This window comes from Hyperolius riggenbachi, chromosome 2 (assembly GCF_040937935.1).
Source record: "Hyperolius riggenbachi isolate aHypRig1 chromosome 2, aHypRig1.pri, whole genome shotgun sequence".
In the NCBI taxonomy this organism is placed as follows: Eukaryota; Metazoa; Chordata; class Amphibia; order Anura; family Hyperoliidae; genus Hyperolius; species Hyperolius riggenbachi.
The window spans coordinates 321249820-321267000 of NC_090647.1; the positions used below are offsets into that span (position 1 = coordinate 321249820).

Below are 17181 nucleotides of genomic sequence, written 5' to 3' on the forward strand. Positions count from 1 at the left end.
AGGAGGTGATGCGGAGAAGATGCCGGGAGCCAGCTTCAGGTAATGTATACCTGCGTCGACCGAACGCCGCTAGCGATGCGTTCCCTACCCGCGGGCGATCGACGGTAATTTCCCGCATGGAACGATCGACGGGACCGATCTATTTCGGGACGAATATAGATCGAAATTTAGAGTTTAACGTGAACGATGAGACAGCAGATTCGATCCCAGTGATCGAATCTGCTGTCGATCGGCGGGTAATCGGCCTAGTGTATGGCCAGCTTTACTGTATATTGGTCTATATCTTTTATGTATATAATCATTGGACTTTATAAAACCAGTTAGATGGATAGTTATTTATTATTTTTGTTTATGTTGTATTTATTTTTTAGTAGAAAAGTAGTTTTTTTTTAATTTTGACTTGCAAGCTTAGTAAAGGTACATTGGGCTCGATTCACAAAACGGTGCTAACTGTTAGCACACTGTGAAAAGTGCTTTGTGCGAAATTTCGCAAGATAATGTTTTCGCGCGAAAAAATTCACGTTCGCCTGTTAACCAGAATTTTTTGCGCATTAACGACCACGAACGTTAATGCGGATTTTTGCACGCAAAAATAGTTTTTCGCATAAAAAACGCTTTTTCGCACAAAAACGCTACAACGCACAAAAAGCCGTGCTAACGGTTTGCACCGTTTTGTGACACTCTTCTCACTAAATGGTACAAGGTGGAAGTGTAGGTAAAAATTAAAAGGATAAACTTAAACATTCATAAGTAACATTTTATATGTTTCCAATTACATGTTTTATTGTCAGTGTTAAAACAAATTTATAAAATGCATTCCTTTAGCACTCTTGTATTAGTCCACAATACCAATGTTTGCCAAAAGATAAAAGCTGCACTCTCCCTTTCAATTTTTAGTTAATGGCACTTTCAGCAGAATAGTAAGCATATTATTTTAACTACATCAAGACCGCCCCACGCCAATGGGCGTGGCCACGGCTGCAGCCCCAGGACCGCCTAACGCCAATTGGCGTCAAGTCCTGGGGCAGGCTGCGTGCGCATCTCCTGCTTGGGGGGGGCAGAGCTTCACCCGCCTTCAGTCTCCGAGCGGCGATCACCGCTCGGGAGACTGTTAGACGGCGAAACTTACGTCTTTTTACTTGGTAAAGCGCTGCGATCGTGTGACACGGCTGTCCCCTCTGTTGCTATGGAGGTGATCGGTTGTAATAGGCTGAAGCCTATGACAGCCGATCATGCTGATTGGCTGGTGGGGAGAGGGAGGGAGGGGGGTTGATCAGATAAAGAAAAAAATTGTACAAAATATTGTTAAAATAAAGAAATAACTATTTATTTTTTAAAAAACAAACACCTGGGGGGCGATAAGACCCCACCAACAGAGAGCTCTGTTGGTGGGGAGAAAAGGGGGGGGGGATCACTTGTGTGCTGTGTTGTGCGGCCCTGCAGCTTGGCCTTAAAGCTGCAGTGGCCAATTTATCAAAACATGGCCTGGTCTTTAGGGGGTTTTAACACTGCGGTCCTCAAGTGGTTAAGCCTAGATGTGTTTACGGTACATCTGGTCAATTGCCTAGGACAGTTATCAGAGTTATTTAATGTACATAGCCACTTGAATCTCAGAGGAGCTGACAGCGACCTAGTCATTTTCATTTCTACTTCCACACTGCTGTGTGCAATTCACCCCATGTGTGCCCGACATCATGGGTGACCCTGGCACACCGCAGGTCACACAGTAGAGGAACTGTAACCAGGAAGTGCCGAGGAAGATGCTGTAACCAGGGAGGATGGCAACGCGTGTACAGCAGAAGGCTGCAGTCTACAGACGGAGACTGTGGTAAAGAAGAGCGTGGCAGCTGGGATCCTGAAATGCTTCATCCTGAATGAGTCCTCGGATGACCAGAGAGAGATGGAGGACAAGAGGAGCATGGTGGCAGGAACTAGTAAGTATATTCCAGAGGCCACAACACCATATTTTCAGAATATAGGCGCACGCTCTCTAGATTTGGGGAAGAAAAACTGTGTCTTATATTCCGAAAAATATTTTCATCTTCTGTTTAAAGTAACTTTGGAAAAACTTGTAAAATTGTTAAAAGTTATTTTAAAAAGAAAATGAAAATTATCTCCTAGGAGAAAGCTCATCTCCTAGGAGAAACTAGACTGAGTTACAAAAAGGTCAGTGCCATCAATCATATCTATATGAGCACCAAACAGGCTAAAATGGAACAACTTTATTTGATTGAAAAGTCATTTGCACTGCTAAATCAAGAAGCTATAAGGAGGAAATAAAACACTTTTTATAAGTTATTGTAGGGTTTTAGCGGCACAAGACTGTCCAGTTTATAAGTAAGTATACAAATCTCATTTACTGACATAGCTCTTTAAAGAGGAACATTATCTCTGGATTGAACTTCATCCTAGTAATCAGTAGCCTTTTCTCACAAGAAATCTTGACCTTTTCTTGAATAGATTATTAGTGACATCTGTATGGCTGATATTGTGGTGAAACCCCTCCCACGGTGTTGTCTGGGCCATGGCCCTAACATTTTCCTGTCTGTGAACCTTGTTGCATTGTGGGAAATAACAGTTGTTTCGAACTGCTATGCAAGCAGTATCTCTCTCTATGCATATATGTATATGAAAACAACATTTTAGTCTATCACACTGTTAGTGGGTGTGTTTATAGATAATGGCAGCTGGTACTATCTATTTTGTCATGCCTGCCAGCAGTAAAGGTGATGATTTGTAGGTTGGATCAAACGACATGAACAAATTACACGTTGAGTAACAATTATTTCTTGATCTATCTATTTTTGTTTCCCTACTACTTTCTTTGTGTAAAGTTTATCTTTAAGCAGCAGTATATCTGGCAGGGAGAGAGAGTAAACTTTCAGATTCCAGTAACACAAATAAATAAAAGTATACTACATAAGCACATTTTTACAGTAATCAAATAAAATTTGGAACATAGTATGAATTAGAAAGTAGTTTCTGAGAAATCAGTAACATCAGCAGGGTTATAACCACCAAGGATCAAGCCCATCTACTGTTGACTGGAGCAGCCCAAATGTTGCAGCGGACACTTAGCTGGCAAGAACTTGAGCACAACTCATGACTAAAAGAAAAGAAAAGAGACAAATTATAACTAACAATAAAGAGAAAAAGCAATTAAATACATGCTCTATCTATGAAAGCATATGATAAAGAAGAATTCCAGGCAGCATGAAAAGAAATTCACTTTCACATGCATTGGGCTCGATTCACAAAGCGGTGATAACCCAGTTAAAGACTTTAGGCGTGATAACCATTTTTATCATGCCTAAACTCAGTTTAGGCATGATAAGTTTAGGCATGATAAGTTTAGATAAGTTTAGATTGCGCACAAAGTCCCGCACGCAAAGCAGCGCCATTAAACTCTATGCAAAGTGCACCAGACTTTGCTAGCGCAAAACTTTTGATCAGCTGTGCACTGCGGTGCTAGCCCAGTTGGTGCTTAAACTTATCACACCTAAAAACTTATCACACCTAAACTTATCACACCTAAACTTATCATGCCTAAACAGAGTTTAGGCGTGATAAAGGGCTTTTCACCACGGTGCTAACTGTTAGCACCGCTTTGTGAATCAGGCCCTTTGTGTTATGAGCCCTTTTCGTTTCTTTTTAATTGATACTCTTGCAGCTAAAGGATTCATATAAGTTACTGTTGTGCATTTCTAAATAATTACACTGCATATCATTAGTAATCTTTTGTAAAGTGGTTGCAAGAGACCATTGTGCCAACTTCTGGTTTCCTGTTTTAAAGAAAACCTGAACTGAAAATTAAAAGTCAAAATAACCATACACAAGTCATACTTACCTCCTGTGTAGTCTACTCCTCAATCTATTTTTCCTCTCCTGCGTCCTTTTTGTCCACTGTGATCAAGGGAATTCTCTGTCCTCCATTTTGAAAATGGCCACTACACCATAACAGCTTTCTGGTCAGCACACTGTTAAACTGTAACATCGCCCACTTGAGCCATAGGGAAACATGGACATATCAGTTCTCCTCTCAGCTATAACTGACAGCAACTGATATATAACTGGCAGCAACTGCTATCTTTCAGTTCTGACAAAATATTGTCAGAACTGGAAGGGATCACTGTAAGATGAAAATGGTAAGCTTCTGAAAGGAACTGATAGCAAGGTAACTATGTAAGGTTCATACCTCATGTGTTTATTTTAAATAATTTTACTCAGTGCAAGTTCTCTTTAAGCCTGGTAATTAGTTCCTGTCTAAATAACACTCCATAATTTCTGTACCCCTCATTAGAGCTCCATTGTAGCTTTCCTCGTTAAAGGTTCTCCCCATCTGACATAAACCAATCCCCAATAAAGTTTTGGCATGACAATGACAAAGTTGAAGAGAGCATCAATATCTTTCTTCAATCCCTTCAGCAAGTACCCATGCCTTCCTCTACTCTGACCCAAAGCTTATGTGATAGCTGCATCATGTGAGTGAATATTGCTGCATGCAGGCTCTAAGTTCCTAGGTTATCGACCAGACTGATTGATTGTCCAGGAGACCAGATGTTTCTGAGTAGGGACCTTGTTCAATTCACTTTGGGCCTAATCCAATTCACTTTTTTCTCCTAGGTTTTGTTCCAGGTCACATTTTCACACCTTATCAACAAAAAGCATTTTAATCCACCAGCATGCAAGAAAATATTCAGAATAAATTGAGAGTACTTTCCCCCTATTTTTTTGGTACTTTTTCAAATGCAAAGTGATGAAACATTATTTTTAACAGAAGATGAAAAAATATCTCTTAGGAGAAAACTAACGAAAACTAGTGAAAAAAAAGTTAATTGAATAAGGGCCAAGGAGTCAGAGGTCCTCTCTCCAGCTAAAAGTAGATGTGGGCTGGAAGATATTTTACTCTATATTGCTTTCTTCAGAATTGTCCCAACAACACTAAACTAAGAAAGTAAAGGACAAGTAGACAAAATCATGGGAACTAAAATAAAATTAACCCTTTGGGGACCGGCTGCCTAACCCGGGGGGGGTGGGGGGTTAGGCAGCTGGTAAGGACCAAGCGATTTTGCATGGGGGGCGCGTTTGGTGGGGTCAGGCAGCTGGATTCTCAGTGTGGCTGGGTAGGTATGTTGTCCCCTGTGTTGCCAGGTGTTCCCCGTATAGCCTGCAGCCTTTACTCACCTCCCAGGGTCCAGCAATTAGCAGCTGTGGAGCCCTCTGCTCTGGCTGGCATCCCTGCTCGTACTGACGTTAAGTTCTGGGTCGAGGCTTGATGACATCATCAAGCCAGGACCCGACACGGCAGAGCGGGTGGGGATGCCGGCCAGAGCGGAGGGAAGCGCCAATCGCCGGAGGAACAGCAGGAAGGTGAGTGGATCCCCTTCTTTCCCCCCTACAGCCGCATCACTAACAGTGATCACTATGATCCGCCGGCGATCATTGTGATCAGGAGCCACTCGCAATGGCCCCTGATCACTGAGGGGAGACGTCAGCTGTCATATGACAGCTTAACCTCCCCTCTTGGGTGCGCACGATCGCGTCAGGAGCGGAAACGGCGGGTGGAATAAATCCGAGACCGCATCAGCCTAGGGCAGCCACAAGTGCGGCGTAGGAGTTACATACGGTGGTCCTGAAAGGGTCAAAGTGGACCTGAACTTATGCATAGGAGACAGGTAAAACACAGAAAAACTCAGCCTGATTGTATTAAGAGATAACAGTCTACTGGTAATAAATCACTGGAGGTTTATCCCTTTATGTGCTTGCAGCAAACCAGGAAGTAAAAGTTCTGCAGCACCTCTGAGGAGATCTGAAAATACATTTTGTTTCTGTAAAGGTTATTATGCTGTTGCTTCTCATTTAGAGCAGAGAGGAAGTCCTGGGTTTAGGTCCTCATTAACCTCCACCTATCCTTACAGAATAAAGACTGGTAATATTTTAATATTTATGCAGTTGTTTAAATACATATAGGTTTCATGTATGAAGTGTTTGATTGTAGAACACTTTCTTTGTTTCTCTTAGGCCACAATAGGAAATGCAGATGGCCATGCATTCAGAAATATGACACATGTGATCACACACCATCTGCATTTTCGTCTGTTTCACTGCTGATCCCATTCTCAACAGTGAATGGGTCAGTGTTGTGTTTGACCAAATGGGTGCAGCAGCGCAGTATCATAACACACTGCTACACTGTGCATAAGTGAGAACGTCACACAGTGCAGTCCATTTACTTCTGATGTTCTTCTGTATCGCACATTATAGGTGTTGCCGAAATGTGCACATCATTGCTTATAATGTGAATGAGGCTTTAGCAAACAATCATCTTGTATTTTTCTTTTCTCTTGTAGCAGGGCTTTTTGGTTCATTGAAGCCCCCTTACACACTCCTAGGAGTTCTGGTTCACCTGAGCTTTCTGGGTACTCTGTAACTCTGGGTGTTTTAAGTCCTATCCCATAAAGCCATATTAATCCATGCCATGCACTGATGACTGACACCAACCAGTCTGAAAAAGTCTGTACGCATGTTGGATTATTGTGGCTCTGTATATTTAACAAGCCGACGCTTCATTGCACGCCAGTGAATGTGGAGGTGTGTTTAGCTTACAGGGACAACAAAGGATGATTTGCATATTCAGCTGTGATGCACTGGGAGGCATCTCAGAACTCACTCCAACCTGAATATTTGCAATTACTTTCTTTTTTAAGGAGGCAACCTTGTTTTCTCCTAGGACCGAGAGACTGTCAGAGGTTCACTAATTGACCGCTGAGAGAATATAACATATACTAAGGTTATACACAGGGGTCGAGTGGAGCGTGGACGCTGGTGGACGACGTCCACCTGCTTTTTTCAGAGGGTGGATGATGTCCACCCTAGCATGTGTGGAGGGAGAGAGAGCGCAGAGAAGAGAGATTGGTGGGCACAGCAGGGAACACCTTGGGGCTCCCCCTTCCACACTCTCCCCCCCCCAGAAAGAAAATTTGAATTTGCGGGCGGCTGGCAGCGGGCGGGAGTTGGGACTTACCTCCATCTCGTTCCAAGCGCTGGGTAAGTAGTAATGTCTGGTTCATTTGAGCCGGTTCTTTCCTTTGAGTTGAGTGATCCAGGCTCATCACACTGAACCAAATCAGTTCAGTGGATGAGACAGGAACTGCAGCTGAACAGTGTGCAGCTGCAGTTCCTGTCTCATCCACTGAACTGATTCGGTTCAGTGTGATGAGCCGGATCACTCAACTCACAGGATGATCCACTGCCAGGTTTCGCGTATTTTGGGGAACTGCTTCCAGATTGTGTGTATGTTGGGGGAACTGCTGCTGCCATATTGTCTATTTTGGGGGAACCACTGCCATATTATCTGTATTTTGGAGAAACTTCTGCCAGATTACGTGTCTTTTTGGTGAAATGCTGTCAGATTACATCTAATTTTGGGGGATACACTACAGCAGAGCTCAAACTTCCCCGGCAACCTTTTACAACCACTGTTAAGGTCATGTATATTTGGCCCCACCCATGTCCACGCTCACAATATGCTTGACCACACAGATTTTTTGGCGCGCTGCCCTATGCGCGGCGAAGGGGGTTTTCGGGTGAGTCCACTCACCTCTTTTCCCAGGACTAGACCCCTGGTTATACACGTATATATGGCCCAGTATTTGATTAGTAGTAGAACTGTTAGGTAAACCTTGTGGATATCTCAACAGCTGAGATTACATGACTTAAGTAATTAAATTACTTACTGACTTCATCTAAAGTTTTTAAGGTCCTGCTTCCAACTGTATCATCTTCATCATCATCATCATCATCTTCATCATCATCATTATATGCTACCATTTCAACTGAGCTCTGTAGATTTCGTAACGGTTTGTCATTTGCTTCTGTGGAAAGTGAAACACATTCTCCAAAATCCATGACTTTATTTACAGTGTCACACTTATTGATGTTATTAGCAGCATCTACTTCATCTCTGCCCAAAACATTTAGCATATTCCTTGGGAAATGTAATGTTTCAAATAAACTGTTGTTAGGGGTTAGCTGCTTCTCATAATCTGTCCATTTGTTTGTGTTCTTACTCTCTCTTCTTACAGCTGGAAACGATTCAGCTTTGTATGCCCAAGTGTCACTATTGATACCATTAAAAGACATTTCGGAAGCAGAAAGGCCTCTCGTATCTACCATGTGTAAGTATTCCTCTGGTGGTCTGCTAACATCTGCAGCATTGGCTTCAGTTGATGCTTGCACTGAATTTGGCTGCACATTTATAACCGTTCTAGTGGCAACTGCTACCCTCAACTCTTCCATTTCATCAGACGCGGCCTTGAGATGATTTTCAAGCATCTTGATAACCACCCTTTGGTGTTCTATTGTGTGTTCCAGAAGCTGTATCTCCTTTTCAGCTTCACATGTGAGTCCCAGTAAGGATTCCATTACCCAAACACCAGCTTCTTTTGTTTCTGTTGTATACTGTACACCAACATCTTTTTTATCTTGTTGAGACCTATAGTAGAACACACCATCTGCCATATTATTGTTCTCTCCTACTGCTACAGACTTTCTGGACTTCTCCTTCACTGCTGGACAGCGACCATATGCCTTAGCAACTGACACGTTTTCAAGACTTGTTTTCTTGTCTGCTTCACTCAGCTTTTCAGTAAGTCTTTTCAGTTCTGCAATTTTACTTGGTTTAGACAATCCAACTTCTGATTTAACTGCATGTTCAGATATAGCCTCTAGTTTTTTCTTAGAGTCCGATTCGAGGAGAAAAGAATTATTATTACTTGATAGTGTGTAACTGACAGATGCATTTTGATTACCCATTTCACCAAGAAGCAGTTTTTTCTCTCTTTCCAGAATAGAGATTTGCCTTTGTAAGACTGGAATAACTTTCACCTGCTCTTCAAGGTCTTTCAGCTGCTTTAATGAGGCAGCCATCTGTTCTCGAATATACTGGAGATGACCTGAAGAAACATTATTAGATGGAGTATTTATTCCAGAATTGAAAGGGCTGGTTTTCACAGCTCCTATGGAGGTTGGACTTAATACTGGACGTCTTTCCCCACTCTTGTTGTATTGCATTGTTGATAATGTCCCTTGGGTCAAGTTTGGCGAACTTCTACTGGCAACACTAAGCTTAGAAAGATTTGAAGACTGGCTTTTTCCATAGTCTAAATGTAGCTGCTCCTGCTCAAGCCGTTTTCTAGTCTCAGCAAGTGTTTTATCAACACTAGCATTTAAAAGATACTTTGGTGGTGGAGGTGGGAGCAGTTTAAATAAGGGTGTTGGTGAAATTGGATTGGACTTTCGTAAGCCCAGAACCTCCTTGGTGCCAGAGTACCTACTGTCTACAATGTCTCTTGGGAGAAATACTGAGTCTGATGTGGAGCCATCTTCACTAAAATCTAAAGACTCTGTTGAAACCCAGGTCCCAGTTTGGCTGGAAAAGCTTCTTAAAGATGATGTAGAGCGCCGTGGTCCCCTTGATTTTCGGCTGAGAGACATTTTCTTCAGAGTTTGACCACTCTGGATGTCATTGACATATTTTAAGAAGTCCAAATCCAGCTCAAAACCATATGGTGTTTCCACACGATAGGAAGCATTCTCATTTTCATTATGGTCCCAGTAAAGGAAACCAGATCCTAAATCTGTGAAGGAAAACAGATTTATACATTTGTATATGTATCTTAAAACTAAGCAAGCCCTGTTAGACATTATACAATAATAAAGGCCTTAAAAATTACTCCAACAATGATTCACTAGGTAAGCACTAAATTAATGTGCTAGATTTGTATTTGGTGTCTAAGTTGTGTCTTTAAAGGACACATGGGCCCATATGCAATTCACTATTTCACCTGAGTTTTCTCCTAGGAGATACTTTTTAATCTTCAATTTAAAATAACTTTTTAGCACTTTGCAATGGAAAAAAGTACCAAAAAGTAGGTAAAACATTACTGTAAAAATAGTTTGAGTATTTGTTTGCTCGCTGGTGGCTTAAAAGGTATTTTATTTTAAGTTGCAAAAATATCACCTTGGAGAAAACACAGGTGAAAAATTGAATTGCATATGGCCCCTGAAGTGAATGGGGTATAGAGGCTGCCATATTTATTTCCTTTTACATAGAGATGGCCCGAACGGTTCGCCGGCGAACAGTTCCAGGCGAACTTTCGGTGGTTTGCATTCGCCAGCGAAGGTGAACTTTTGTGGAAGTTTGGTTCGCACCCATAATGCACCATTATGGTCAACTTTGACCCTCTACATCACAGTCAGCAGGCACATTGTAGCCAATTAGGCTACACTCTCTCCTGGAGCCACTTCCCCCCTTTATAAAAGGCAGGCAGCGCTGGCTCACTCGTGTACCTGCAGTAATTAGTGAAGGGACAGCTCCTGGCAGACTCTTATAGGGAAAGATTAGTTAGGCTCTTGTAGGCTTGTTAGCTTGCTCCTGGCTGATTGTTATTGCTAAAATAGCACCCCTCAACAGCTCTTTTGAGAGCTAATGTTCTCCTGATGTGTTTTTTTTTGTGTTGCCCACTGACACTGCATTATACAGCCCTATCTGTTGCAGCTGGACCTTGGTAATTGCTATTACTGTGCCAGCCAGGCCCTGCCTAACTATCTATACTGGGACACCTACCGATGCCTATCTAACTACTGGGGCACCTACTTACCTATACAGGGACACCTACTTATGCCTACCTACCTATACTAGGGCACCTACCTATACCTACCTACCTATACTAGGGCACCTACCTATGCCTACCTAACTATACTGGGTCTCCTACCTATGCCTAGCTAACTACTGGGGCACCTACCTATGCCTACCTACCTATACTGGGACACCTACCTATGGCTACCTACCTATACTGGGACTCCTACCTATGCCTAGCTAACTACTAGGGCATCTACCTATGCCTATCTACCTATACTGGCACACCTACCTATGCCTACCTACCTATACTGGGACTCCTACCTATGCCTAGCTAACTACTTGGGCACCTACCTATGCCTATCTACCTATACTGGGACACCTACCTATGGCTACCTACCTATACTGGGACTCCTACCTATGCCTAGCTAACTACTAGGGCACCTACCTATGCCTATCTACCTATACTGGGACTCCTACCTGTGCCTAGCTAAATACTGGGACACCTACCTAGACACCTACCTATGCCTACCTACCTAAACTGGGACTCCTACCTATGCCTAGCTAACTACTGGGGCACCTACCTATGCCTATCTACCTATACTGGGACACCTACCTATGCCTACCTACCTATACTGGGACCTCTACCTATGCCTTACTAACTACTGGGGCACCTACTTACCTATATGGGGACACCTACCTATGCCTACCTACCTATACTGAGGCACCTACCTATGCCTACCTACATACAAGAAGATAATACAGTCGTTGCTTCATTGTGGACAGACCAAATTCGATCAGCTGGACACTCAGTCACTGTTGTTCTGTGATTCAGCTACCTCAGCCCGACCATATGGGCTTGAAAACCGCCATGGCCTGCACTCTCGCCATGGTGCGCACCAGTCCAGCACGGCCGTCACTACGCAAACAGCTGTTTGCTGTGCGTTACACAGTGAGTTTGGTTTGTCAGTATGAAGCAGAACTCTAATTACACTCCATGATTGATGTATACACATGCAAGATGTTTTAAAGCGCTTTAGTCCTGCAATTTAGCATTCAATGTGATTTCTGCCCTTAAAACGCTGCTTCGCGTCCAATCCAGATTTTTCCCCGGGACTTTTGGCATGTATCCCACTCCGCCATGCCCCCCTCCAGGAAACTGGACGTAGTGAAACCGGTCTAGCATGGCGTTCTTTGCTGCTGGGTTGGACGGTACTCTGCATCTTATTGAAACAATGTTTATTCATTTGGGTCCCTGTAAAAAGGGCCCATATGTATTTGTTCATTTTTCTGGATTTTATGAATATTAAATCATTGCCATATAAAAGAGATACGCTTAGAACTGTTTTATTATATATTTGTTTAACTTGGTTTGAACTGCTGGAATCTGCTGTGTGGAGACGGACACATTGCTTGCTAATGTGGGGGAGGCCAAGCAGGAGAGAGACCAGCTGCTGGCCCATTTAAACGACACATAGACCCTGTAATTAAGGTCTATGCCCCTCTGGTAAGCGTGATCTTTGAATTCATTGGTGATGGTGGAAGGTTTTCACTAAAGAACAGCGCTGAAGTATTTGATTGAAGTTTATAAAGCATTGCTGGAATTGCTGGAATTTTAGCTGCTGTTCAGATTGTGATTTGTACTTGAGCGCTGATATATTTTTTTGGATTATTATATTATTCATTGTAGAAGGAACGCTACATATTAGACATTACTGAAGAAACCATGGAATCCATGCATCACCTGGAGGGTTGTTACTTGGATTCATAGGCTGTGTCATCTTGACATGAAGGTCCTAGCACTTAGTTTCTGTAAAAAAAAAATACACATATTATATCCACAGTAGGTACACAGAAAAAGCATACACACATATTATATATACTGTACAAAAGTAACCATTTTTTTCATTTCACTATTACAAAGAGAAAAATATTTCTAATTATCGGAGACCCATCAAAGCAAATTTAGAAATGCTCTATCTTTCTACTGTTAATAACAATGCCTGAGATGATGTCTACTACAATATGAACCTTAAAGGGAACCTGAAGCCAGTAAAATTATTTAAAATAAACACATGATGTAGCTGTAAATGAACATTACATACTTACCTCGCCGTCAGTTCCTCTCAGAAGCTCACCATTTTCTTGTTACAGTGATCCCTTTCAGTTCTGAGAATATTTTGTCAGAACTGAAATATACCAGTAGCTGTCAATTATATATCAGCAACTGTCAGTTACAACTGAATGTGCAAGGTAATGTCCATGTTTCCCTATGGCTCAAGTGGGTGATATTACAGTTTAACAGTGTGCTGACCAGGCAGCTGTTAGGGGGTAATGGCCATTCTTAAAGTGGAGGACGGAAAATTCCATTGATCACAGTGAAAAAATAGGACGCAGGAGAGGAGAAAGGGATTGAGGACTAGACTACACAGGAGGTAAGTATGACCTGTGTATGGTTATTTTGACTTTTTATTTGAAGTTCGGGTTCTTTTTAAGGCCTCATTCGCAGTGGCGCATTGCAATGCAACTTTATGCAGGCATTTCAGAAAGTCACACTGCAATAATCTATGCGATGTGACCACTGCAGGGCCGGGCCGAGGCATAGGCTGGAGAGGCTCCAGCCTCAGGGCGCAGTGTAGGAGGAGGCGCACAATTCATTCAGCTGTCATTCCTAATTGTGTATGAAGCAGAAAGAAATAAGAAAAGGGGATACATAGCAGTGACTGCAAGCCAGATAACTAGATATTAAGGTGTTGGGGAGGTTGTGGGCCCTGTGGCCCTCTTAGTCTAACAGCAATCAGTGAGTGACAGCTGGGGTGGGAGGGGTGGAGGGGCGCACTTTGGTGTCTCAGCCTTGGGTGCTTGAGGACCTTGTCCCTGCTCTGCACCACTGCTATGCGTTCCAATGGAGTTCAGTATGCCAACGCAGTGCATGCAGTATAATACCACATAATGTGTGCATTAACAGTGGCATTAAAGCATAATTTTCATTGACTGTATGCTTTACTGTATGCAACACAACGGTCGTATAATGTGCAGTGCAAATTTTTCATTCATTTGTTTTCCGTTTCTACAGGGAACACAAGCAGCTCCAATTTATTAGCTTCAAAGTAAATCACATTCAAACATATTTTAGCTTTGGAAAAGAAATCTTGGCAAAGTGTGCGGCTTCTTTTCCTGTCCCACTGACAGGTGTTCCAGAGAACAGGAAGAGGCAACAACAAAATACCTTTAGTGTGGAATGGTTAGAAATTCTGTTGTTGTTTGTATTACTTTTTAAGTAGTAAAGGCCCCAAAAAATATAACACGCACATCTCCTCCACTGACACAGGGAATTAAATAAATTAGCCTCTAGCTAAATGTGGTGAATTAATCAACAGCCAGCTAATTAAGCAGCTGCCAGGTTTCATTGGCTCAACTTCTTTCTTTTATCATGTCAATGGAAAACTGCATGTAAGGAAAATTTTGTGTAAAACATACTTAGTGTGCTAAAGGGCCACAGGATGGCATTATGTTTTTTGTTGATGTGAATGCGCAGTGTTGTGGACGGTTTTTACACTACTCAACATCTGTTTTAGTTTTTACGTCCACAGTGTCAGATGCTTGATGAGACTTTGTTATCCTAAAGTGATACACAAGTTTATCAGCCGAGTGCTTTCACCCTATGTGATCAACAAAAAGACCACATCGCCTAGAGGTTATGGGCCCAGGCACCATTCCCATCAGGGAACAAACCGGGGAGAGGAATCGTCCAGAGGTACTGTGGTCTGCAGAATACAAGGAAGAAACACTCCTTCATACAGTCAAAGAAGTGAGAAAGACATGGCTAGGCTGGAATTCACACTAGCAGTGGCTGAAAGTTGAAATGCTGCTATTCAGGGATGACTCACCCTAACTATACAGTATTTTCCAGGCTCCTGCAGAGTATTTGACAGCAGAGCAAACTCACCTGTCCTGCTGGAGCACTCCTCCATCAGTCCACATGCTCCCTGTCTTCGTCCCCACTGGCTGATTTCATCAGTGACCTGGTGGTATGTTATGTGAGTTACATATACATGGTCCCCAAGGCTTATTTCGAAATGTGCACTACCTATCAATACTAGGACCACAAGAAATTGGCAACAGTGATAAAGTACTAGACACTACAATTCAGCACCGCCTCCTTTTCTTCCCACCAACAGAGCTTTCTGTTGGTGGGATCTGATTGCTGCTGTGATTTTTTTTTTATTAATTTTAAAAGTATTTTTTTAAAATAGCTACTTTTTTTTTATTTCCCTCCCCCCTGAGATCCACCATTACATCACCTCTCATAGGCATCAGCCTATGAGAGGGACTCGATTGTGTGCCTCTCCTGGGGACAGCTCAGAGACAGAGCTGTCCCCGTACAGTGCTGCAGTAGATCGCGGCGCTGTACAAATTATTATTTTTTTATTTACAATTTTTTTCTATTTACAGCCTGCCAGCTCAGATCGTGGCTGGCAGGCTGTTCGCGGCCATCTACAGTGTCCTCCTGCAAGGAAAGTGTGCCTGAGCAAGCGCTCATTCCCTGCTAAACTCACGATGAGCGAGATAAGACAATTCTGCGCTAGGCGGTGCTGGGGGAGCCATCCTGCATTAGGTGGGCGCAGAGTGGTTAATAAGCTGTTCCCCGTCCCCTTCTTGCACCTCTAATACTGTGATGGTGCTTGGCAGGTTTTGGTTTGGTGCACAGTATATATTGTTTTTGTAGAGAGTACTTGGGGGGGGGGGGGCAATGTAAAACTCACACCAGGACCCATAGCTTCTTACCTACGCCACTGTAGGCAGTACATTGGACAAAAAGCATTTATGGCGTGAACTATTGTGAGTCTCCTAGGCGTGGCAGAGATCAAGCTTAAAGTGGTGGCTCAAGTGGGGTAGCCTGCCCTGGACTCAAAGCATTTCACAGCTGCCAGTATTAAACTGGTATGTGGACCATTGGACTCTTTTTTGTTGTTGTAATTTTTTACTCTTTGCTTTTTAGTGCAACTTCTTGAACAAGGCAGGTTCCTTCTGCATGCATGCTACAGTACTACTTCTTTACCATTACTCTAGACTCTGACAGACTTTGTTAAAACTTCTTTGTTTAATAAATGAACTCACATACAGTATATCAAAGCACTATCAGGGTACCACAGTGGGAAAAACATACATTTGTCCAGTTAAAAAATGCTTGACCTACTATTTTATTGTAAACTGTCGCTATTTTATCATGTTTTTATTCTCCCTTGCTTCTTATTGGCAAAATCCTGTAGTACAGATAGTCCTACTTACAAATGACTCGAGTTACAGCCTTTCAGAAATTCAAACAATGTTGGCTTCATGTAGAAAATATATACAGGTAGTCCCCGGTTAACAAACGAAATAGAGACTGTAGGTTCGTTCTTAACCTGAATCTGTTCTTAAGTCAAAACATTGTGCCATCACTGTCCCCTGTACCTCCTCTGTGCTCCCCTGTACCTCCTCTGTGCTCCCCTGTGCCTCCAGTGCCCCCCTCCATATCACCTCTGCCATCTGTACCTGCTTATACAAGTTTAAAACCCATTTTTAATTTGAATTTTTTAAAATCGATTTTCTCAAAAACTACAAGTCCAAATTTTTTTTTTACTTGTTCCAATGAAAACACAGAATCCATGCCGTTCATATCAGCGGGTCGTTCGTAAGTCGGGCGTTCGTAAGACAGGGACTACCTGTAATTTTGTTTTTTTATCACATATTTTTGTTGCTAAATGTTCCAGTATTGTACACACTGTTTTAAGTAGTTTAGAACATTTTAAAAGCACATTGAAAACAACCAAGATACATACTTTATACGATATGCCCAAATCCAGAGTTGTCCAAAAGTACGGTAAATCATTTATCCAGATTTCACTATGCATGACACATGACTCAACTTACAAACAAATTCAACTTACAAACATTCTGCTGGGAAAGGAACCTGTGTAGTAGACCACCTGTGTTAGTACTTAATAAAGTTGTAATGGTAGTAAAAATAAAAATAATGCAAATGCCTACAAAGGTCCATCTGATGATAAATTCTGAAAGCTGACCTTCACTTAGAGATTATGAAAGCTGGCATTGCAATGACGCTTCTCTCCTGGCTTCAGCAATCACATACCTGCATCAAGCATACATCTAATGAAGGGAGAGGTCAGAACTGTGAAATCAGAGTCCCAGATCTGCAGACTCATTCTGAGTTAGTGACTCAGCAAGCATTAATTGCTGAGGATCCTTCAGGGAAGCAGCATATTTTACACCCAGATCAGCAATGGCAGCCTTCATAATCTCTCAGCACAAGAACCACTAGAACATATAGGTACAGCTAGAATAAATGGGTCCCTTGAAACAATGTACAGTGATAAAAAAGTAAACCCAAGAGGGGGGATTATTTTGTTATACAGCAGACCACATAAACTGCAGCACGTACCTTTTCTCTACACTTTATTCCGCAGAGATGCTTAATTCCAAGTTAAAGGCAGTCCCAAAGATTGAGAGAACATGATCAGTGAGAGGGCTGGAAGCTG

The 17181-nt window shown here is 42.4% G+C and overlaps 1 protein-coding gene across 8 annotated transcripts in view; it reads right to left on the reverse strand.

The window, feature by feature from the left end:
* Positions 1-320: 320 nt before the first annotated feature.
* LOC137546581 (KN motif and ankyrin repeat domain-containing protein 1-like) overlaps positions 321-17181 on the reverse strand; it is an 89053-nt gene continuing 72192 nt past the window's right edge. For 7 of the 8 annotated variants that reach the window (XM_068269224.1, XM_068269219.1, XM_068269221.1 and 4 more), the window contains 4 exons: positions 17085-17178; positions 12384-12449; positions 7737-9638; positions 321-3106 (listed from right to left, as the gene is read on the reverse strand). In XM_068269224.1, coding sequence (XP_068125325.1) covers positions 3075-3106; positions 7737-9638; positions 12384-12420 — 1971 coding nt within the window. In that variant the 5' untranslated portion in view covers positions 12421-12449; positions 17085-17178 and the 3' untranslated portion in view covers positions 321-3074. The remainder of the gene's footprint in view (positions 3107-7736; positions 9639-12383; positions 12450-17084; positions 17179-17181) is intronic. The other variant, XM_068269227.1, reaches the window with a different exon arrangement.